At 38.3% G+C, this 24,340-nt stretch overlaps 1 protein-coding gene across 2 annotated transcripts in view; it reads left to right on the top strand.

Moving 5' to 3' along the window:
- The window catches only part of DHX9 (DExH-box helicase 9), a 56,189-nt gene extending 33,836 nt beyond the window's left edge, over nucleotides 1–22,353 (top strand). For both annotated transcript variants that reach the window (XM_029935233.1, XM_029935234.1), the window contains 16 exons: nucleotides 3,760–3,901; nucleotides 4,315–4,397; nucleotides 7,585–7,741; nucleotides 9,655–9,755; nucleotides 11,257–11,470; nucleotides 11,652–11,746; nucleotides 12,282–12,355; nucleotides 13,644–13,796; nucleotides 14,433–14,593; nucleotides 15,323–15,434; nucleotides 16,287–16,448; nucleotides 16,545–16,672; nucleotides 17,494–17,723; nucleotides 17,889–18,004; nucleotides 18,705–18,905; nucleotides 21,408–22,353. In XM_029935233.1, the coding sequence (XP_029791093.1) occupies nucleotides 3,760–3,901; nucleotides 4,315–4,397; nucleotides 7,585–7,741; nucleotides 9,655–9,755; nucleotides 11,257–11,470; nucleotides 11,652–11,746; nucleotides 12,282–12,355; nucleotides 13,644–13,796; nucleotides 14,433–14,593; nucleotides 15,323–15,434; nucleotides 16,287–16,448; nucleotides 16,545–16,672; nucleotides 17,494–17,723; nucleotides 17,889–18,004; nucleotides 18,705–18,905; nucleotides 21,408–21,792 (2,514 nt within the window). In that variant the 3' untranslated portion in view covers nucleotides 21,793–22,353. The remainder of the gene's footprint in view (nucleotides 1–3,759; nucleotides 3,902–4,314; nucleotides 4,398–7,584; nucleotides 7,742–9,654; nucleotides 9,756–11,256; nucleotides 11,471–11,651; nucleotides 11,747–12,281; nucleotides 12,356–13,643; nucleotides 13,797–14,432; nucleotides 14,594–15,322; nucleotides 15,435–16,286; nucleotides 16,449–16,544; nucleotides 16,673–17,493; nucleotides 17,724–17,888; nucleotides 18,005–18,704; nucleotides 18,906–21,407) is intronic.
- The last annotated feature ends 1,987 nt before the right edge of the window (nucleotides 22,354–24,340 follow it).

The following is a 24,340-nucleotide window of genomic DNA, read 5'->3' as shown; positions in this document are numbered from 1 at the left end:
TGGTGTGTTAACTACTGCATTGTATTACTTTATCAGCAGTAAGTGATGCCTGCTTAGGGAAGGTTCTTAGTGCTTCCAAATCTTTGCAGGTTAAAGCAGTTCCCATCAGCTCTAACCCAGCACTTCTGGCATTTAGGGAACATTGCAAGAAGCCAGGTACCACCTTTCAGACTGGCTCAGACCTTGGCTTAGGGATTCTTCACCAGGGACACATAACTGGTATTTAGGAAGGGGTTGTGAACCTTGAAATAGCCAAAAAAAACCCCAAAAAAGTTGATATGTACAAATCATTTTTAAATAATTTCTGAAATTGAGGTATATCTTTCAGTTAGTTTCTGTGTTTGATAGGACAATTGGGATTTTTTTAGCCTAAAAAAGAATCACTGAGGGAATGAATGTTTTCATTTAAAATCGATGCTGTCTTAGGTTTAAGAAATATGGTAGGTCTACATTTTTTCTACAAGAGCACCCTTGGCTTTCTTCTTTTTCTCAAAATGTTCTTTGATTACCCTTCCCACTCCCAGCACTGTGAATCCTTTGCGTCACAGTGAAAGTTCTAACCCCAAGTACTGTGATCAATAAAATATGCTTGCTCTTACTGCTTGCTTACCTGTCTTGTAGGAGGTGTATTGTTAGAAGAGGAGTCTTAAGCTATGCTTTGCCCACCCTCCTTACTACCACTCCTTACTTTTATTATGAAAACTCGTTCAGCTATATGGGAAGAAATGCAGAATTTAGCAGATGAGCTGAAAACCTGTGTTCTCACTCAGAAATTGTTCACATGTCATGAGTAAAAGAAAACTGCTTCATGCTGAAGTGAGAGGGTGTGTTCTCACTAGCCATCTACTAAATTCAAAGCCAAGTTGATCCACCCAGAAATGGTTTTTGTGTGTTCTAGACAAAATTGGCTTTTGTATTAGTCTTCAACTTTTTATAGCTTGCTTACAAGTTTGTGTCCCTTTCCATATAAATTTGGCAATTCCAGCAGCTTGATCTGTAAACTCGACAGGTTTCTATGTATAGGATATAACAAATGTAAGCAGTGAGCTACAGGTTGGAAGGGTGGGTCAAATGTTTTACTTCTGAAAACAGCTTTCATTTCTCTATTAGTCCTCTTGTATTCCTTGATAAAGTGATAGAATCATGAAGTTGAAAGATACTTCAGAGAATTATTTCATCTTCTCTGGGTGAAATGTTCATTACAGGTGGTCAGTTATTCTTGAAATTTTGCATCTCTTGGGAATGTAGCTTGTGTTTGATTCTGAACAAGTAACTCTGAACTGTTACTTTGAATCTTTTTGTCCTAGTGCTTGTCCCCAAATCAGTCTCTAATGCTTTTCTCCTATAAGTCTTTAAACGTTTAAAGATTTATATGATGTCCTAGTATGTTTTCTTTGCCTTAATAAACTTATGCACCTTGCCATACTCGCCTCAGGAAAAATCCCATCAGAACATCTATGATTAAAAAATCTTTCTTTTCAGCATGTATTTTAAATGATTTCTTTGTTTTAAAGTGAAGACTGTTGAGGGAACTGGAAGCTGAGAGGTCAGAGAAGTATACAAAAATTAAGGGAAGAAGATTACAGGGTCATTTGTCATTTTGCTGATTTGATGAATAGTCATCTTGCTATTGATGTTTTTTGTGCATATTCAAGAAAATGTGGCCCATAGTGCTTCTGAGGATGGTTGTTTTAGCACCTCTTATGTTAATTTGTAACCTCTTTAATCGATGGCTTTCTTTTTTTTTTTTTCATGTTTTATTTATTTTTGAGAGAGAGAGAGAGAGAGAGACAGCTTGAGCAGGGGAGGGTCAGAGGGAGAGGGAGACACAGATTCCGAAGCAGGCTCCAGGCTCTGAGCTAGCTGTCAGCACAGAGCCCGACACAGGGCTTGAACCCATGAACCGTGAGATCATGACCTGAGCCGAAGCCGGATGCTTAACCGATTGAGTCACCCAGGTGCCCCTATTGATGGCTTTCTTGAGTCTCTTAACAACAGATGTGTTTGGGGGCCATAGACTTAAGAACTATAATAGGTAGTGCTTAAGGAATATGCCATCTCCTGTCTGTAGTCATTTTAGAAGGTTGGAAACTACAAAAATCATAGACCTGAAAGTGGACCGACCCAAGGAGATAAAAGCAACCAACCCTCAAGTACCCAGCAGCATATGAATATACCTCCAAAGAGTCAAAAACGTAATTGGTTTGAAGTTCTTCTAAAAGTCAGCTAGTTAGTAGAAATGTTGAAAACTTTAGGAAAGACAAAAAAAAAAGCAAGAAAATAATAATGGTGTCAGGAAGTTGCCTGTTTGTAGAGTGCAGCGAATTTCTTAAAAGGTCCCAGAAAACGTTGTATTTTGTACTTACTAGTGGACTATCATTTTCACATTTCCTGATAAAAGTATATAGCTTTCTTAAAGGATAAACACAGAGCTCAGTTCTTCATGTAATGATTATTCACAGTTCACGAGGTTACAGAGTACAGGTCACCAGTGGTCAGTAAAATCTAGCATAGGTCAGCAAATCACAGCACATAGAGCAGAGTATAAGCTCAGGAAGATTCAACACCATGTATTCAAGAAGGCACCTTTTAATCCCTTGCCTTTATGGACAGGATAAATATGAAGTAGGTGATTGCATACTTGCCGATATTGGTTATTAGCCCCATTACCTAAAAGTCTTTTAATTAAGGACGGAAAATTTAATAAATCATTCCTTTTATATTTGAAGGATATTGATAGCTTTAAAGAAGTGATCGAGCTTTTGTTTTGGACTTTTTCCCTTTGAAGGTTATTACTCCCTGATTCTTAAATAGTATTGTCATAACTTGGGATAACATTGGTATTTAAATATGAAACCCAGATAAGTTTTCTTAAGCAGGGAACTATAAAGTACAACCCTGCCATCAATTTTTTGACAATCAAATTCAAGTCAGTATTGTAGCATTCAGTCTTTATAAATCTGCATGTACCTCCATATCTGTCTATACCTCCAGGATGTCATAATAGCCATAGTATCCACCATGTAACTATTGTGTGCCTACAGAACTGTGGATTGCTTCAGAAGATTTTGTTTTCAGAAAAATTAAGGTCCAACACTTAAAACATTAGCCTATGGCATTCCCCCTGGGTTTAGCATATTTATTGCTGGAAATAGCAATACACACTCCAGGTTTCCTCCTCACCACGTAGGCCATGAAGAGTGATTTCATTCAATTTTCTAACTCTAGTACTCTCTGGCACCTGATACAAGTAGGCAATGAATAGTTACTTAGAGTTAATAAAATGATAGAATGAAAGGTAGCCATAGTACGTATGACAAAGAAAGAGCTTATTTACCTCCTTATATCTATGCAGCTCAGTTAAATAAGTTTTTAATCCTGTGCCTTCATTTGGGTAGGCAGTTAACAAAAACCAGTTCCTACTCTGCCCTCTTCCCTACTGGAAAATTATTCTGAATATCATTAACAGTGTAAGCCAATGGTGAAGAAATTTTATTTTCTATAAAAACCTGAGGATTCCTTTATAAACAGAAGGGAAAACAGTGTTTTTAAGAGTCTGCCACAGAATTAAGTGGTAATTGTTTTTATTCTAATAAATTTTGAAGTTTGCTGAAAAGCTCATTACAGTTACTGTTTGTTTTGATTGCTGAGCTGGCAGTGATCAGGCAGTGGGACAGATTTACTACAGTAAGTTAGTCACCCTAATGAGTGTGACTAGTGTTTCAGTTTTTGAATGACTTTCTTTTTATCTTGTCTCAGCCCAGGAGAATAAGTGCAGTCTCCGTGGCTGAGCGAGTTGCGTATGAGAGAGGAGAAGAGCCTGGGAAAAGCTGTGGCTACAGTGTTCGATTTGAGTCCGTCCTTCCCCGCCCTCATGCCAGCATAATGTTTTGTACTGTCGGTCAGTAATGGGTTTTATTTAGGCCTTTCACGTGGGGTTCATATTGTGGTGTTTATGAAGAAATTTTGGTAACGGTGCAGAGTGTTTAGAAATGAGAACTCAGGAGCCAATCTCAGAATTGCAGTTTAGATAGAACTTCTGGCACTTTTTTCCAAACTGGAGAGCATGATGTTACCTCTTGTTGTAGCTTAGGTTACTGGAGTTGTTCTTTTAATACTTTTTGTCAAACAAGCGTGTTTCAGAGTTCACTGTTACCTTTTTAGTAATTTAATATGTACAAGTTGCTATGTAGTTCCTAAAATGGGGTTATATTAACTGAAGCATAGTGATTGTCTAGAAGTTTCTTTTATACTTCCCTGTTGTAATCAGCATAAAAACTCATCTCCAGGTGGTGCTCCCATTTACTTTTCCAGGTGTGCTTCTAAGAAAATTAGAAGCAGGCATTCGAGGAATCAGTCATGTAATTGTGGATGAAATACACGAAAGAGACATAAATGTGAGTAGTTTGAGAGTTACTGATGCTAAGATTCTGAATAAAAAAAAAATCAAAGAATGTTTTTCCCTTTGCCCACTTTACCTCTTCTATCAAAATCAGAAACTTCATTCACTAAGATAGTAGACACCTGTTTTTAGCAAAGCCAATAAACCTTTTTTACTTTGTTAAATGCACAGAATTCTCAAAGTAAAGTTCTCTTGTTAAGTATCATTGTAGTGATTAGTAAGAGCATAATCAGCAACTGAACTATTTATGACTGAATGACAGCATTTTAATAATTTTTTTTGAACTTGACATTTATCTGTGGTAAATTTTATTTTCAAATTTAGTATAATTAGTAATGTTTTGGATATTTGCAGCTCTGATTTTTTCAGGTGTTAATAATCATGCTCTAATTAGGAGGAAACGAATTTATTTCAGACCTTTTTTTTTTTGGTCTTTGGCAAAACTTGAATACAATTAGTATATAATTGTGTGATTTGAAGATTGATACCATAAAGCAGTGGTTTGTTTTTATGCCACTATTTTACATATCCAGAAGTGTCATTGAATAGACAATATGTCATTCAAACTGTTAGCAAGCCGCAGTTGTTCAAAACATTCATTGGCATGCCTTTTCTTCAGAGAGGGTTTGTATAGCTGTTCTTTGTAGCCATCTTTACTTTGGCAAACTTTGACCTTTATGGTTAAGCTAAAATTGAGTAAGAAAGTTTGGTTTATCAATTTAACTTTCCAGTAGGATAAATTTTTCCATTTTTGTCATTCAAAATCTTGAAAACTGTAGTTCTTTTTCTAATTAACTTAGAATGAAATATTTCAAAACTCTCTTCTAGAATGGTGCATTCCAGTGTTTTTAGAGTTTATTCCAAATCCTACTGGAAACATCATGGATCATCATTACTATTTTCCTTATTGCCGGAGTCCAGCTCCTGCAGGTCCAGGGTTCCCCCGAAGGATGACAGTGTAGGTCAAAGAGAGAGTGAGAGAGCCTTGCGTTTCGTTCTGATCACCAGACAGGCACCCCTGCCCATCTGGCAGGCTACTCCACCTTGTCTGGTTCTCAAGCTTTATTTATGGCAAAAGGTACAAGGACCAGAAAGAGCAGTAAATGATTTCCCATAGATAAGTTTTACAGTTTTAGCCACAGGCACTCATGGTGTCATAGGTATTTTTACAGAACCTCAGGTCTAGCCTCAAGGAAGCGACCTTTAACCAAGAGGCAAACAGCGTTGTTTAGTAAAGGTCAGTATTTTTATGAGTAAGGGTCATTAGGCTGTTTATAACTCTAAGAGAAAGTTCCCAGAAAAACGGGTTCTCAGGAGATATGCTTGCTCTCACAGTCCCAAAGATGATTGATACATTTTATCGCAGTAGTGACTATCACAAAGGCATTCAGGCCCAGAAGGTATTCAGTTATCAGTATTGCTTAGGGGGAAAATTATGTGTTGCATTAGGATTATCTAGTTTACTTATCTTTTCCCTGACCAGGTGCAATCACGCCTCAGGGACAGGGCAGGGGGACAGGCAGCTCCTGACACTGATCAGCAAAGCATTTTGAAGTTTCGTGCCCAACCAGAAATGAAAGTTTCAAGAGGGTAGATTTTGGGAGCTATCTGGGGGCAAGAGACTGTGCAAACTTGCCGTGTTTTCACCAGGAATTTTTACTCTACCGGTGAGTTCAAATAGCTCCCAACACCTTATAAAAAAAATAAATAAGTGGTTTTGGTCAACTTTCCTTCAGACAGTCAGGTCTATATTAATGTACCATTCACAGTGAAAAAATGAAAGAGTGCCTTTGCAGAAACTTTGTATTCTCGTCCATGAACCTTATCCTAAATTATTCAACTTATAGACTAATTATTATAAATAATAGAGGAATAGGAAAATTTAGCAATGCTGCTGCATAAAAAGGTTAATTACAAGAGTCATTTGTATTTTGTATGTTAAAAACACAGCTAGACAACAAAAGATAATGTTGTAGTCAAAATGTCAGGTACTTATGAATAAATCGATCGTATAGATGTCAATTCTCCCTAAGTTGATCCAGTTTGAATGCAGTTCTGATCAAATTCCCATCAGGGTTTTTATAGAATTTAATGGGCTTATTATGAATATTTATGGCCAGAAATAATTAGGATTTCTGAAGAAGAGCAGAATGGATGGTTGTCTTAGCTTTACAGATATCAGTCAGCACTTAATTTGAAGTTATAGTAATTGAGATAGTATAGTCCCTGGGTTGATAGTTTGACCACTGAATTATTCATAGTGTAGAAATAGATAGTGTGTGGATGCAGCTTTGGTGCAAGAGAGCGATGACATGTTGGGTCACTGAGAAAGGGGAATAGGTTCTTCAGTAAATGGAGCTGGAAACAGTGGTCATCCATAAGGAAATAGTTGTGGTGGATCCTTGATTGCTCTCTAAATAGAAAGATCAGTTTCCAGATTAAGGATTTAAATGTCAAAGCAATTTTAAAACTCTTTAAGTAAAAAATACAAATAAACATCTAGACAGCACTGTCCAATAGAAATATATATATATATATATATATATATATATATATATATATTTGTATGGGTATCTGCAGAGATGAGAGAGGAAAGGTATATGAAAAGGAGTAAAAATTCAGGATGGTTTTCTGTAGTTGAGGGAGGCAGAGAGTGATGGGCAAGAGGGGCCATGCAGCCAGAGAACACTTACAGCCATGGGACTGTGGCTTTTATGTTGTTTGGTAGGCAGGTAGGTGAGTGCCGTACTTCATTAACTATTTTGGCCATTATTTTGTTTGAATAAACCAAATCCAACATTTTTTTACATTTTAAAACATTTTAGCTTTGTAGGTGGTTGGATAGCTGAGTTTGGGCTCACCATGGCTTTTCTGTTTTCTGTAGCTAAGGATTGTATGCCTACAAATACAAATTTCACTGAAAATTTTGATGAATTCTTTGCTGTCAATTTTTTTTCTCTTCCCTTCTCCTACTTAAATAACACTCATTTCTCATCCCCATAGCTATTAGGTTACAAACTGTTCTTAATTCTACTGAATCCCACAGTGACCTTCTGTCTTACACTTCTAGAAGCCACCAAAGAAACTGAATTTCACTGATGTCTGCAGAACAAGAAATCTCTTAGGTGTCTCTCATTAGAATGAACTTAATGTGATTTTTTTTTTCATTTGTGTTTTAATAGACTGACTTCCTTTTGGTAGTGTTGCGTGATGTGGTTCAGGCTTATCCTGAAGTTCGTATTGTTCTCATGTCTGCTACTATTGACACCACTATGTTCTGTGACTATTTCTTCAATTGCCCCATCATTGAAGTTTATGGGAGGACTTACCCAGTTCAAGGTAAATAGTTTGGAGGTGGGGTGACAGGGTAAACATCTATTATGCAGTAGTGTTTAGATTTTCTTAATCTTGGAGATTGGAATAATAGTTCTAAAGACATTTAAAATACAGGCCAAAGTAAAATATCAAATGCATCATAGCAGTCTTGGGCTTTTAGTCAACTATAGCAAGTAAAATTTGAGGAGCAAGAACAAGTTTCATTCATTATTTGAGAAGTTGGCATGCCCAGTAAATTTCCTGGCTTTTCCTTATAGCCAAAAATAGCTTTCAGAATTATATACAGTCAAGTATAAATCAGTGTAGCCTGTAGATATTTATGGGAAATAATACTATTAAGAAGGGTAAGCAGCCAGCGTCAGATTAACGAGAGAATCTTTCTTAGAGCAGAACAGGCATATTTTAAAATGAAATTAAGGTGAGTGTTTTCAAGATCAACTATTTCTGGTGGTTAAGACCTCTTTTACTTTATTCCAAAGATTTTATCATCACCATTTTTTAGGATGATCCTCTAATAGCTTGATTTTTAAAATGGATTCTAGCATAGTCAAATTGAGGGCATGAAAATCAGCTAAAAAGTTTGTTAAATGGCTATTTATGATGTTGTTTTTTGAAATTCTAAGGTAAGAGTAGCTCTAAAATAAAGGCAGTGTAGTTATCTTGTGAGGGTACAGGGTAATTTAAACTGCTTTGCATGTATACTGAGATTGAAAAAATAATTATAGCAGATGGGGGAGGCAGTTTTACTGTTGGAGTTGAGAGGGTATGGGTAAGTAAGAGGGACACTTTGAATAAACCAGATAGTATTGGATTACTGTTGGAGACAATCAGTAAGAAGTCATGTTCAGATACAAGTGAACAGATAAAGAGATTGTTACAGATATGTGTGGATACACATACATGGTGAGTATACATGCATATATTTCCTAGCTGTGTTGACCACAGTGATGGAGACAGAGGGACAAGGGGTCAACTGGAAAGAGCTGGAATAATGTGGGGGTGTGGCGAAGGAACACAAGTACTGAATTATAATCCTAAGGATAAAATAAATGCCCATGAGTCTGTATGGTTGTTGAATAAATAAATGGGTAACAAAGATCGCCTATGGAATAGTTGCCAAAAAATTACATAGATACTCTCCTTCTTAACCTCAAAAAAAATGACTTACCTCCCTATCCCTTGAGTGCTTTGTGCTTAGTGACTTTGTTCCACAGAGTAGAGTGTAGAAAGGAGAAACAAGTAACTTCACAGTAACTTGGAGTATACTTGTATACTTATATATGCAGTTTGTAGTGTTTGAAGTAACTTGACGAACACTACCTCAGGTGAACAAGTTTAACATCATCAGTGATGAGTCATGTTGGTTGTATGTACCCTTGATGTGTGAGGAGTAGCACCTGGGGCTCTTAGCATACAGAGGGAAAGTGTTTGAGACATTTCTTGCCCCAGCAGAGAATCTCAGGAATATAATTGATCGGATATTCCAACTTTGCTGATGTCCCTCTTAAGAATAATAACTAAAGGGAGTCCATTTTATGGGTACATCTGATAGAGGAAGGATAGACTACCATATATTACCGTATAGACGTCTCTTTCCATATCTAACTGCCATACGATGGGAATGTACAACAGTGCGTGTGCCCTGTAGCCATTCCACAAATGTTTGATTATGTATATAGAGGATACCCTGTCTGAGTTAGTGGGAACATGTATAAGAGACACTTAACCTCCTTCAAGGCCCAAGAGATTGGAGCACTAAATTTGGGAAAAGAGGTTATTAACGCTGAATTTCTTGCCAATTGTGAAAATCATATTGAAGGGTATTAAGGCAATTTTGAGTTACAAATTAGAAAATGAGTTTTAAAGACTTCCATTCTGAATGGGACTGTACTTATCTGACTGGATTTTCCTGGCAGAATATTTTTTGGAAGACTGTATTCAGATGACCCACTTCGTTCCTCCACCGAAAGACAAGAAGAAGAAGGAGAAGGACGATGATGGTTTTGAGGATGATGATGTAAGTGAATCTCATGGAGCATTTTCATTAGGGACAGGTTGTTCTTGGCTGTGAACAGAATGCTTAAAGCAAACATTTGCAATGAGTTAGCATTATAGAAAACCTTTTTTAAAATTATCATGTCTATTTTTTAATTAAATGATATATTTCACTCTAAAGAATTCCATGTTCGGTGACAAGTTCTTTTCATACCACAAGTTAAATCCTCTCTGGAGAAAGGTCAAAAGGAGGAAGAAAAAAGAGTAATGTTTAAAGGCCACATTTGGTTAGAATAACTCCATTTTATAAGAGTTTGCTATTTCATTTGCCATGGGCCAGAGTTTTGGGGAAGCTGGTAGAGAGGCAGAGTCTGTGCCTGGCCCCAGCTCTACTAAATCAGAATGTACATTTAACAAGATCTCCATATGATCTGTGTATACAATAACGTTTTCACAACAGCAGCTATCCTCCTAGTTAGAGTGTTTGGTGATGATGTTATCAGATGCAGAGTATTAAATCAGGGAGTCCAGAGCAATTTCCTAAGGAGAAACAGGAAAGAAAAACATTTATCTTGAGAGCTCAATCAATGATTATATAAAAATGCATCTTATATCTGGAAATTTGAACAGAATAAATACTATAAGCCAGTTTAGCAAAATTTAATAGGAAGTAATATAAGATATTTTTAATCAGAAGGCTTGAGGATGTAAGTGAAGAGCAAATTAGAAAGTTTATCAGGGAAAAAAAAGACCAATTGTAACAAGTTTCTCATTACTGGCGGTTTGGTTTATCACTGATTCTTTAGACTTTATAGAAAATTCAGATGCTTTTTATTTTACTTTTTTTTTTGAGAGAGAGAGTCTGGGGTGGAGGGCAGAGAGAGAGGGAATTGCAAGCAGGTTCCATGCTGTCAGTGCAGAGCACTACACAGGGCTCAAACCCACAAACTATGAGATCATGACCTGAGCTGAAAATCAAGAGTTGGATGCTTAACCAACTGAGCCATGCAAGTGCCCCAGACACATTATTATAGGAATAGATGATCAGATGAGCTTCCAGCAGGAAATTTATTTAAAAATTAAAAGACTTCAAATTGGTATGATCCTGGGAATTCCACGGGGAAGTATTGTGTTTAAGTAAAGTAATTATATGGTAATTGATGCACAGGATCATAGGGCTTAGTAAGGAAAATATTTTTGATAAATCAACAGTAAAGTCATGGGAGAAATATACTACGTAGACAGAGCCATTCAAAGTTGCAGAATCAAATTTAAGAGTTTGTGCCTGAATTTAGGTATTGCCTATGTATTCCTATACATAGGTCATGAGAAAAATTCAGTATTTCAACAAATGTAGGTTCTACATTTTTGGAAATTAAATTTCTTCTGTTTTCAGATCTTACTAATTAGCTAGAATTAATAAGGACATTAGGTGTTACTTGAATGCGAAGAACACATCAAAGAGACACCTTATGAGCTGTGGTAATTGTGACCCATCAAAATATATTTCCCAATTTTTGCAGGCAAATTGCAACCTAATCTGTGGTGATGAGTACGGTCCAGAAACAAGGATGAGCATGGCACAGTTGAACGAAAAGGAAACCCCGTTTGAACTCATTGAGGCTCTGCTCAAGTACATTGAGACCCTCAATGTTCCTGGAGCGGTGTTGGTGTTTCTGCCTGGCTGGAATTTGATTTATACCATGCAGAAGCATTTGGAGATGAATGCACATTTTGGTATGATTCTTTGAATTCTCACGTACTTGACAGTGAAAAATTAGTATATTTGCCTGTCCTGGTATATTTTGCTTGTGAAAACAAAATGTAGTGTTGTGTCAGTATTTGAATAAAAGTATGCATTATGTAGTTTTAAAATATGCTATTATTTTTAAACTTTAACTTTTCCTTATTTTTATAGGAAGCCATAGGTATCAGATTCTACCTCTGCATTCTCAGATTCCTCGAGAGGAACAGCGCAAAGTATTTGATCCTGTACCAAGTGGAGTAACCAAGGTAAACAATGAACATTTACACTTAAGGGGTTGGAAATTCCATAGATTCTAAGCAGATACTACAGGCCTTCAGAGAGCTACTCCTGAAAAATTATAATCCAGCTAAATTGAGGAGGGAAAGAAAGGGTCTTCTCTTTGTGAGTTCAGTAAGTTTTTCATTAGGCAGTGGGTGAATGGTTTTGTTTTTGTCGGGGTTTTTTTTTTTTTTTTAATGTTTTATTTTTGAGAGAGCGAGACAATATGAACAGGGGAAGGTCAGAGAGAGAGGGAGACACAGAATCCGAAGACAGACTCCAGGCTCTGAGCTAGCTGTCTGCACTGAGCCTGATGCAGGGCTCAAGCCCACAAACTGTGAGATCATGACCTGAGCTGCAGTCAGACGTTTAACCCACTGAGCCACCCAGGCACCCCATGAATGGTTTTTTTAAGGTTCCTGTAATTCTCTTGTCATTTGTTACATAAGCAAATCAGTTACTTTAAGTGCATAGTAGGAAAATATTTTCTGAAATATAATTTTTCTTAATATTTCATCACAGGTTATTTTGTCCACAAATATTGCTGAGACTAGCATTACCATAAATGATGTTGTTTATGTCATTGACTCCTGCAAGTAAGTTTCTTTTTTTTTTTTTTTCAAGTAAGTTTCGAAGGGACCTATTTGCCTAGAATAAATCTTAACCAACTGAGCCACCCAGGTGCCCCTGCCTAGAATAAATCTGAAGAATGTTCCATGTTAGTATCTAGGTTCAGAATCAAAAATGCCCCCATTTTTTTAAATTGAAGTTTTGTATTCTTATACTGTCAAAATTACTGTGCACTGTATATATACTGGGTTACAGGGTAATTAACAATTCTTAGTGTTGATTTATCACAAGTCTGTTAGAGTAGAAAGTGAAAAGCTTAACAACACTAACTTCTGAGCTTTCCACTCCTCTGGTCTGCTTATGTTTGCACTTTTCTCACTGGGTCACTTTTCCGTTGACCACTGCCATATAGTAGCTTGCTGTTTAGTGTATAAAGATGGCCAGTATTTATCTCATGACAAAATATCCTGTCTATGAGACATTCGCTTAAGAATTTAAAAACTTCATATTTGGTATGAGATGATTCTAAGAAATACACAGGGATGCGTTGTGTACAGATAAAGTACACAAGATAACCCAGAGAGAAGAAAAAGTCAAAATTTTGTTACATCTGGCCAGCATGTGCCTCATGCCTTCTCCACACAGACCCTCAGCCTGTCCTAGCAGTTGAGAAAGATCTGCCAGTGCCTGCCCTGGGGAGTGGTGCGGGGCATGCAGCTGTCCGGGCCACCTCTAGTCACTTGGTGCCAGATGCCTATGTGGATCATTGAAAGATTCTGGGTTGCTTAGGGGTTCAGAAAAACCATGCAGGCACACTGGGTGAAGTCTTCAGAAGTGCCACAAATTCTGAATCAGGACATAATTTTTAGATCATAGGTAGCCAGGAAGTTCAACTAAACATTGGAAAAGAGTTGGCTTGAATCATTATCGTTTACTTACATATATGTGCCAGATCCTGTTTGCATGCTTTACAGAGTTCATTAATTCACTTAATGTTTATAAATAAAAAGTCCTGTGAGGTCAGTAAGAGTATTATAGTCATTGTCAGATGAGGAAAATGAGGCACAGAAAGACTAGTATTAGTAATGTGGCTAAGACTGTCAAGCACATGTGGCACATACGTGTTGTTATTTTTTTCCCTCTTAGAAGGTTGACAGATCAGAGGATACAGTCAAAGTTCTTACTGGTGCAGTCTACACATAGGCTTTTGGTTGGCGTAGTTAACTGGAAAGCATCCACCCTTTAATGGAAATGTAATAGTTATATGCTGGTTGTACAAATGAGTCTTAGACTTAACCACTTTTTCCTATTTAGGCAGAAGGTGAAGCTGTTCACTGCTCACAACAATATGACCAACTATGCTACAGTATGGGCATCCAAAACAAACCTTGAGCAGCGGAAAGGACGAGCTGGCCGCGTACGACCTGGATTCTGCTTTCACCTGTGTAGCCGAGCTCGTTTTGAGAGGTGAGAATTCTTGAATTAAGGATTTTTTTTTTTTTTTTACCCCTTCATACATCCCCTTCCCCCACCTTCCTATGAACCTAATGAACTCAAGTACGAACTCAAGTACATAAATGCCTCCAGTTATGTATACTGGAGGATACTTGTCTTTCATAACAAGATTGTGGCAAGAATAAAATTGTCAATGATGGCCTGTTTGATAGTACTTACATGATTACTACTTCTCTTTTAAAGGGAGGCTATATGGACATTATTTGCAAGAGTGGGAGGGGCAGAGGGAGAGGGAGGAAGAGATTCCAAGCAGGCTTCACACTCAGCATGGAGCCCAACATGGGGCTGGATCTTGTGACAGTGAGATTACGACCCGAGCTGAAATCAGGAATCAGATGCTTTTTCATCATCCTTCACTAATGCCTCTGATGAAAATAACATCAAGCTATAAGTATAAATTCATAAGCCACTGCTCAGTTAAGAGGGTCTTGTCCATAGAGTTTTTTTGCAGTAAATATAAAACATGTTTTCATAACTGTAAAAGCATGGGGGGAGGAGAGCTCTATAAAGACTGATTGTGTCTCTGCAAAGATTTTATTAAACGTGTGTACAAGGGAAAATGGTTATTTTATGCTTTTTTTCTCTCAGACTCGAAACCCACATGACCCCTGAAATGTTCCGAACACCATTGCATGAAATTGCCTTGAGCATAAAACTTCTGCGTCTGGGAGGAATTGGCCAGTTCCTGGCCAAGGCAATCGAACCTCCGCCTTTGGATGCTGTGATCGAAGCAGAGCACACTCTTAGAGGTAGCTGCAGATACAGACCTACCTAATACATGTGAATTATACCATTTGTCTGGCAACTAACATGTAGCATATGAATCAAAATGAAATCAGGGCTGTGATAATACTTCAAGAGTTGCTGTTTGTATTTAGTGTGATCAGTTTTATAAAATGAGCAATATGAATTAAGAAAGGAGTAATACGAGTCTTAACCAATATTTAATGATCAGAAATGAGTACAGTATTTTATGTAGGTCTCTTTAAAATATCTCTATGTATCTTGTAACCCCGTCATAAAAGTGGGATAGTATAATGGAGAAAAAATAAGGACATAGGACGGAGCCAGGGGAATCTGGTTTTGAATTTCAAATCTAGTGCCCATCTGTTAATAATGAACTTTAGACTTTGGGTTTCATTTCTCTCTAAAAATACAGAGGTGGATATTAATTAGATTTGTTAGGGTATCTGTCCTTAATGCTGTTACTATCATTTTTACTGCATTTATAGAGTTCTTGTGAATTGTATTCTGCTTCACAATCTATAGGGCCTAATTCTAGTACCTTCTTATCGGGTGCTCCCAGATTTGGTTTTGTTCTATTTTTGAGTGAATTGCTGGCTGTGGGCGTGGTGTTCGTGGTTGGCTTGACAGATAATAAAAACTAACATTAACCTGCATGGAAATGTTTCATCTTTGTCTTCGTTAAAGTGGCATTCATTACAGTTTCTGCTCACAAACAAATCTCTCCCCCACAGAGCTTGATGCATTAGACACCAATGATGAATTGACTCCTCTGGGACGAATTCTGGCTAAACTCCCCATTGAGCCTCGTTTTGGCAAAATGATGATAATGGGGTGTATTTTCTAGTAAGTGCTTTGTTTTATTGCTTATACTTAAGTGGCAGAACAATTTCAGAAATATTTTTTAATCTAGTTAATTTAAAAAATTTTTTTTATGTTTTTTATTTATTTTTGAGAGAGAGAGACAGCATGAGCAGGGGAGGGTCAGAGAGAGAGGGAGATACAGAATCTGAAGCAGACTCTGGGCTCTGAGCTAGCGGTCAGCACAGAGCTCGACGCGGGGCTCGAACCCACAATCGTGAGATCATGACCTGAGCCAAAGCCAGACGCTTAACCGACTGAGCCACCTAGGCGCCTGACAATTTCAGAATTTTATTCCCTTTCTTATAAAAAACAGGATGGGCTCAGAAGACAAAACTACCTTCTGAAATATAGAACTGGCATACTGTAGATACTGAGAAAAGTATGAAGTGATGAGAATGAATGGTTACTGGTGGACACATGGGCCCCACTTGTTGGGGGAAAGAGTTCAAGTTTCTCAAGAGAGGTGCAGCTACTGTCAGTAAGTCGTCTTTGAAAGAGAAGTAGGATTAGGAAAACAGGTGTCTTTTATCAGGAAATTTTGAAGATGAAGAGATAAGATGGAGAAGAGAATAAGGAAAGGAAAAATGTAATACTTGTAATAAAAATTGTAATAACTATTTTATGGTTAATATGCATCCATTAGGATTAGAGCTCTTATTTTTTTTTCTCTTTCTGCTTCTGGAGAGAGCTGCTATAAAAGTTCTTTGTTAAGCCAGTTTCACTGCTGATAAAGCAGTATCATAGCCAATAAAGGCTCTGACCCACAGTGACAGTACTGCTCATGAACTGTTAGAATAAGAATGTGATCCGATTGTATTTTCCTGTGTCTTTCAGTGTGGGAGATGCCGTCTGTACCATCTCTGCTGCCACCTGCTTTCCGGAGCCATTCATTAGTGAAGGGAAGCGACTGGGTTATGTTCATCGAAATTTTGCTGGAAACAGATTTTCTGATCATGTAGCCCTCTTATCAGTCTTCCAAGCTTGGGATGATGCTAGGTATGGATTTGAAAGAAGAGAATTGTAAGATGTGCGAACTATCTCTAGTTTTTAATGCAATACTGGGCTTTGAGAATGACTTTTTGTCTATTTCAGAATGGGTGGAGAAGAAGCAGAGATTCGTTTTTGTGAGCACAAAAGACTCAATATGGCTACACTAAGAATGACCTGGGAAGCCAAAGTTCAGCTCAAAGAGATTCTGATTAATTCCGGATTTCCAGAAGGTATAACTCTCATATTCTTAAAACCTCCCTGAAGGATGTTAATGTAGTGTGTGCAGTATATTTTAGCTTCAGACTTTAGACCCTGTGCTTTTTCTCTGTTCTTAGCTATGTCTCAGTTCTTTGAACCATAGTGAAAATCAGTTTTTCACCTTTATTCAGTCTTTTTAAAAAGAAAGCAAAAGGTTGTGATATGCATAGATGATTAATAGATGTTTTAAAAATTGTAATACTTTTGGAGATTTTTTAAGTCTCCTTTATCGTAGGAAGAACAATGGCATAGCTTTGAGCAGTTTGTTGAATTACCTCAATTAGTGGTTTGTAAAGTGACTGATCAGTCTGCCCACATGTTCACATGTAGATATGAAATTTACCATGTTAAATTTTAAATGGCTTTAATTAAGGTTTTCATGAGCGGCAGGTAAGAGGGCTTGAATGAGTGATGGACAAACAGAAATCTAGCTGTTTTATTTCATATGGGAATTGAGCTGTTGAATCCATCTTCTCTAGAAAGAATGGCCATTACAACAGGTGTAATACTCTCTTGTTGCCCTTTTGGTCTAGCTTTTATTCTGAGAGCAGGTGAATAAACTGATGTATGTGGAGGGGTTTTATTTTTTTTGTATTTTAGATTTCTTGTTGTGGAGTTTCTCCTTGAACTTAATGTGGGTGCAAGAGTTCTGAGAAGAGAGGAAGTTAGGTAGGCAGGTTATCTGAAAAAAGACACTGGAAGGAGTCAATTCTCAATTCTTTTAACTTGTTTATATGCAATATGAGGATTATTACCCAGATATCTAATGTTTTAATCCCATTTGTCTTAACAGAATGTTTGTTGACACAAGTGTTTACTAACACCGGACCGGACAATAATTTGGATGTTGTTATCTCTCTCCTGGCTTTTGGGGTGTACCCTAATGTGTGCTATCATAAGGAAAAGAGAAAGATTCTCACTACTGAAGGGCGAAATGCACTTATCCACAAGTCCTCTGTTAATTGTCCTTTCAGCAGTCAAGACATGAAGTACCCATCTCCCTTCTTTGTATTTGGTGAAAAGGTAAGAAAAGATTCATTTAGAAAAATTAGCATTGAAAATCTAGGTTGTCGTTACTTATTAAAGTGCAGTGGAAACAGGAGTTTTAACTTTCAAAGCATAGTTCATTAGCATTATTTGGCGGTTAGAATGTCATCTATTTTCTCTTGCCTCTTTTTCCATCTGCAGATTCGAACCCGAGCCATCTCTGCTAAAGGCATGACCTTAGTCACCCCTCTGCAGTTGCTTCTCTTTGCCTCCAAGAAAGTCCAATCTGATGGGCAGATTGTGCTTGTGGATGACTGGTACGGATTTTCAGATGTGAACCTTACAAACTGTATTCTTAAAGTTGAGGTGTAATGGGATTCAGCTGCTAATCTAACTTAATTTGTGAAACACGACAATTTTATAACACAAGTGAGGTGATTTATAACATTGTCATTTCTTGGAGAGTGGTATATCTTGGTAGTTCATACTTAGTCTTAAATGAACTATACCAATAGAAGCAAATGCATTAGGCATTGGAGTTACATCTGCCCCATAAATTCCACCTTAGGGAATTAGAATCTAACTGGAACTTGGATACCTCTTTTGTATACTCTGTATGTTGGTTAGAGACTGCTGGTGAGCATGTAGTGATTAATTAGCACTTGACAAAAATGGAACATCTTAGTGACCAGTCTGTAAGCTTAGTCATATTCCTGAAAAATTGTAACACTCCCACAGTGTGTCACTTTTTCCATTCTTTATTGAAGCTAAGTGATCTGCATTGCTAACCCGACCGTATTTTGCTTGAAAGACTTCTTGGTTCACAGAACCTACCAGTAGCTAGCAGTGAATCTTAAGAAGTGTAGATGGTTCTCATTCTTCATACCTGTAGTTGAAAGTATTGGTACTTAGTAAGAAGTTAAATTTATTCTTTCAGTTACTATGTATAAAATCAGGAGACAGTAGTCTTTTGCTGTGTGTTCCCTGCTTGTACTTTATTGTTTTTCGCTATTTTAGGATTCGACTGCAAATATCTCATGAAGCTGCTGCTTGTATCACTGCTCTTCGGGCAGCCATGGAGGCCCTGGTTGTTGAAGTAACCAAACAACCTAATATCATCAGCCAATTGGACCCTGTTAATGAGCATATGCTGAACATGATCCGCCAAATCTCTAGGCCCTCAGCTGCTGGTATCAACCTCATGATTGGCAGTACACGGTGAGTACTGCAGTAACTTCTCTTTGAACCAAGTGGGGGACAGTAATCTTTTTTTCTTTTTTTTTAGACTAGCTATTTCTTTTGAGAGGGAGAGAACATGAAAGTGGGGGGGACAGAGAGAGAGGGAGAGAATGAATTCCAAGCAGGCTCCAAGCTGCCAGCATGGAGCCTGATGTGGGGCTCGATCTCACGGATCATGAGATCATGACCTGAACTGAGTCAGATGCTTAACCAGTTGAGCTCCCCAAGGCGCCCAGAGGGCAGTAGTAATCTTATACTGGCCTAAAATTCCCATAGTTAACTGTTAGAGGCCTAATTAAAATTCTAGACATACACTGAATATGACATATAACACTGGTTAACACACTCAGAAGGATGTTACTAACTTTTGTGTCTGTTTAAGGATATATTATGTTAGTGCATATATGGGAGTTTGAAAGGGACCTTGAAAGTACATATAAAGTCAAGGGTGGGTCATAGGACAGGAAAGTGACAGAGAGCCCAGACAGTTGTCTTTCCACAGTACTGTTTTGCCATCTCTAGCAAAAAAAAAATGTCGGTGAGGTGTTAAATTGCCACTTCTTCAAATGAAAAGCCTCAGGGTTTATCTTAGGAAGATGGAAGAATGTGAATATCTTGGAATGCCTGGGTGGCTCAAGTTGGTTAATCTTCCGGCACTGACAGCCTGGAGCTTGCTTGGGATTCTCTCCCTCTCCCCCTCTCCCCCTCTCCCCCTCTCCCCCTCTCCCCCTACCTACCTTACTCTCTTGCTCTCTCTCTCAAAATAAACTTTTTAAAAAGAAAAATGTGAGCAACTTGAAGTGTGAAATTTCTCTTAACTCTTAAAATATTTTCCCTTTGATTCACTTTTTTTCACCTTCTTAATCTTTATTTGCCCCCAGCTTATTTGGAAATATTTGATACCTGCAGAGAAGGCAGAGGAATAGTAGTACAGTGAAAACCCATTTAGTCTCATAACCTAAACTCCCTAATCGTCAGCATCTTGTGCCACTTGCTTTCCAAATCTCTGTGTACAGATACACCTGCTTTTGTTTAGTCCTTTGGTGACTAACTCGCAGAGGTTACGGTATTTTACGTTGGTATACTTAGTATATCTTTTAAGTGCAGAGCTGCAATACCGTGATTATACCCCAAAAATTTAAGTGTTGTAATAACATTATCTAATATACAAACATACTAAGTTTTTTCTAGTTACCCAATAATATGCCTTAATCTTTCTCTCAAGGATCATTTACTATTATAATTTTAATATATAGAATTGTTAATGTGCTTTATGGATTCTGGGTCCCATTTTGCTATAACTGATTTACTTTTTAAAATTTATCAGTCATACACCTAGTATTCATTATGTGCCAGGCACTGTGCTTGATTGCTTTTCTAACATTTGATCTATCTGATACAGGTAGGTCTTTGTTCCCTTTAATATGAATAAGGAAACTGACACAGAAAAGTTCAGACCCACGGCCGTACAGCTAGTGAATGGTAGGGCTGGTTTCAGACTAAGACCATAGTGATTCCTAAAAACAATGCTCTTATTTATCATGCTCTACTTTGCCCTTCCCAGTGGGTCAAATACATTAAAAAATTACTGAGCAGAGTCTTCAGAAAGAAAGGTAGATAAGAAGTGTCATATGCAGATAACAACTGCAGTGCTCATAGGTGTTTAGAAGAGGAGAGATTACTTTTGGCAGGAGGGATAGTGATTAAGGAGGCTTTGTGTATAATCTGCTCTGTGAAGGACAAAAGGCCAGACATAGAAAGGATGGGATAAATACAAGAAGAGAGTTTAGGTTGCATGAGTATAATGATAGCCTTGAATTACAGTCGGGGCTGAAATGGGGCGAAGTGAGAGGATTAGACAGGTTTGCAGGAGAATTGGGAGGAACTGGTGATGGGTTGTAGTAGGGGGAGAAGGAGTGAAGACAGACCCCAGCCACATTTCTGAGCCGACAGCTGCTGAATTCATAGTGCTAGTCTCTAAGAAAAGCTGCAAAGGAGGAGTAAGCAGTTTGGGGTATGCTGCATTGAGGTTGTTGGTGAGACATCTTGATTTATACAGTTTTCATTGCCCCTCATTTTCATTATTTTGCCACATGAAACAAATGCAGGTGAAAATAAATCCCCATGGACATTTTTCAGAAAATAACTGATTGCCAGCTCTAGCAGCCACTTCCTTACATATTACTGCCTTCGTAGAAGGCTCAGTGAAAGCAACCTAGCTCAAATTGTAAGGACATGCAGCCAAAATTTAAGATCTTTGCGAATGAACCAGAAAGAACTTTAGAAAAACAGACCGTTACCATCTGATGCATTCTCCTGTGTCTATTTTGGAATAACATTTCATTTCAGTTTGTATTTGTGCACTTGGCCTGTTCCCTTTATGTATTAAAATTTCACATATGACTAAATGTTTATTCTTGTTAGGCGGTTGAGAAGTATTATGGATGCTTAGTTAAAACGTGATTTTTGGGCTTTTCCTAGGTATGGAGATGGTCCACGTCCTCCCAAGATGGCTCGATACGACAACGGAGGTGGATACAGATGGGGAACCTCTGGTTATGGTGGTGGAGGCTATGGCGGCGGAGGCTATGGAGGTGGCGGAGGCCACGGAGGCCACCGTGGTGGTGGTGGTGGAGGCTTCGGTGGCGGTGGCTTTGGTGGTGGCCCCAACTCCTTTCGGTCAGGCTTTGGTGGAGGCTATAGGGGAGGTGCCCGAGGTGGCTTCAGAGGTGTCTCAGGAGGAGACTACAGAGGGGGCGGTGGAGGAAGCTTCAGAGGGTCTGGGGGATTCCAGCAAGGGGGTATGAGAGGGGGCTTTGGGGGTGGTTACTTTGGACAAGGACGAGGCGGTGGTGGTGGCTTTTAGAGCTTGGTTATGTCAGTTCCTATGCATAGACAGTAAAAAAGAAATTTTGCATGCTACCTATTTTCCCAAGTTGTTTATTTGATGCCAGTAAGTAAACCCATTTTCCATCCATTTTATGGTTCATTATAGTGTAAGGAAACCAAGCATATAGATACATTAGTGGTTTTGTTTATATTATGTAAAATATAATAATCTATTATACAAGTACCACACTTTGTATTTTTTCTTTAAGGAGTAAAGATTTGCCCTTAAAATTAACTTGATATTTTCTTGGCTTTCGTTTACTACAATAGAAAATAAAGTATTATACCAAATACTGGCCATGTAGTTCATTGTTGACCTTATACAGTAGACTAATTTGACAGTGCCAGTTACATCTCTTAGTTTTAAGCTTCACAGTAAAAATTGTACTTTTAGTTTTCTAAAGTATACCAAGTGATATTCCTACATGTAGTTAGAATAAATAGCCTTGAAATGGAATTGTTATTTTTACAGCACATCCTGGCCAGTACACAATTTCACATGGACCTCTCTGCACATGAATAAAACTTTTGACCTAGGGCTGAACATTTTGACTTTTTTTCCAAGCTTTGTCTTTGAAAAATCTAAGACCAAGGTTAGCATTCTCTTTTCTAAGTTAGTTTGTACTATAAAAATTAATTTTAATTAGAATTTAAAAATTAACCTACAGAACTCTTAAATGATTAGAAGTCAAAGAATGAAGTTTCACCAATGCATCAAGTTTTAGTAGAGATGTTTATACATTTATAACACTATATGGTTTTCAGTAACTTTTCACACTTCTGACTCGAGAAGTAGCACAGTACAGGAGAGGTTACAAAGGTTTAGGATTGAGTAGAATTGGGCTCCTATCTTAAAGCTGCAGATCTCAAGATTGTATCTCCAGCTGCGATTTCTGTCAGATCAGATTAACAACTGCTGCCTGGATATCCCACAGAAATCAAGAACTCAGCACTTTCAGACTGAAGAGAACCACCTAACTCCCCCTGTGCCCTATCCCTATGCTATACTGTGTTCCCCTGTTCATCTGTGGGGGTTTTTGTAATCACAGGAATTTTAGCTACTTAAGGCCAAAGCCTTATACATTACCACATGTAGTCTGTTCTCCCAAAACACTTCGTAGTTGTGTTTCCGAAAGCCAGCTGCCTGTTCTCTTCAGGCTTGTGTTCACTTAGAAGTGCAGTGATGCTACAGCTGGAGTCAGCATTCCCATATGAGTCTCATGCCACCGCCCCCCACTCCTGGCTCACACCACTGTTTCCCTTAGAGCCTTCGGAATAGAAGCGTACCTTCCTTCTCCCCTCTCCACTCCAGCCTCAGTCTTCCCAACCATACTGAACTTTGAGCCTCATCAGTGGACCAGGCTTTCTCTTGCCTTTTGCACATGTGGTTAAAACTCCCACAGAAGGTTTACATTCGTAATACCTCATTCACCTGGTTACTCAATTCTCCAACCATTGTAGCTATGAATGAAAAATCAGATGACCAGAATGGCTGAGAGAGGTCAAATTACATTCTCTAGAACATGAAAGAACCAACGAAGCATCGTTCTAATAATCTTTTAGTCTTTGGCTAAAAACCTAAGGAAATGCGTAGGCAGATTTCTAGAGCTCTTCTGTTTGTGGCTCCTTCCTGTCTTTTGCTCCACAAAATTCTAGCTACCTTCCCTAAACCAGCCTCTGTCTCTTGAGCTCTTGTGCTTGCTTGGTTCTTTTCTTCCTCTGCTGTGATCTACTAGTTACATGTATGGAGATAACAGCTCTGTGTGTGTGTGTGTGTTAAATAGGTCATTTGGTTTTCTAGTTGTTTGCATGGGAGTGGAGGAAAATCAGACTGTCACAGCTTTAAGTGGAAGTCAACTTAAGTTGGTTTTAATTGTCAGAGGAATCCATTGTAACCCCCAGAGATCATTCCTTTGAAAGAATTATCAGACACATGGAGAAGAAGGCCATGTGGAAGATTATTTTGTGGCATATTACTACCTGGAGGTATTAGGGCACCTGGGTATCAGCCTGTTAAGCGTTCGACTTAGGCTCAGGTCATGATCTCATGGGTTCATGAGTTCAAGCCCTGATTTGAGCTCTGTGCTGACAAACAGCTCAGCCTGGAGCCTGTTTTGGACTCTGTGTTTCCCTCTCTCTGTCTCTCTCAAAAGTTAAAAATTAAAAAAATACCTGGAGAAACCAACCAATGTGCCATGTTTTCTTTTTCAAACATCCCTGTACATCTGCCTAGAACAAAGAATACTCAGTTTAAGGATGTTGCAGGTGCAAGATGACTGGAAAGCGGTTCCAAAACAAGAGAGCTGATTGTGCCTCCCCCACCTGCCCCATTCAGGAGATGAAAGGGGCTAGACACGGGGAAAGAATTGGGGAGAAAGATGTCTGCTCATCACACACGTTGGGGTTTGGAGTTGTAGGGAAAGTTGGCACTAACAAAATTGGATCTGCCCTGCTAGAAATTTAGGCAGGGATGAAAATGGACCTGTTGTTTGATGGCGTCTTCACTGTGTACCGTCTTAAGTTTG

Source organism: Suricata suricatta, chromosome 3 (assembly GCF_006229205.1).
Source record: "Suricata suricatta isolate VVHF042 chromosome 3, meerkat_22Aug2017_6uvM2_HiC, whole genome shotgun sequence".
In the NCBI taxonomy this organism is placed as follows: domain Eukaryota; kingdom Metazoa; phylum Chordata; class Mammalia; order Carnivora; family Herpestidae; genus Suricata; species Suricata suricatta.
Note: the sequence above shows the minus strand (reverse complement) of the source record. Positions and strands in the feature narration are given on the sequence as shown.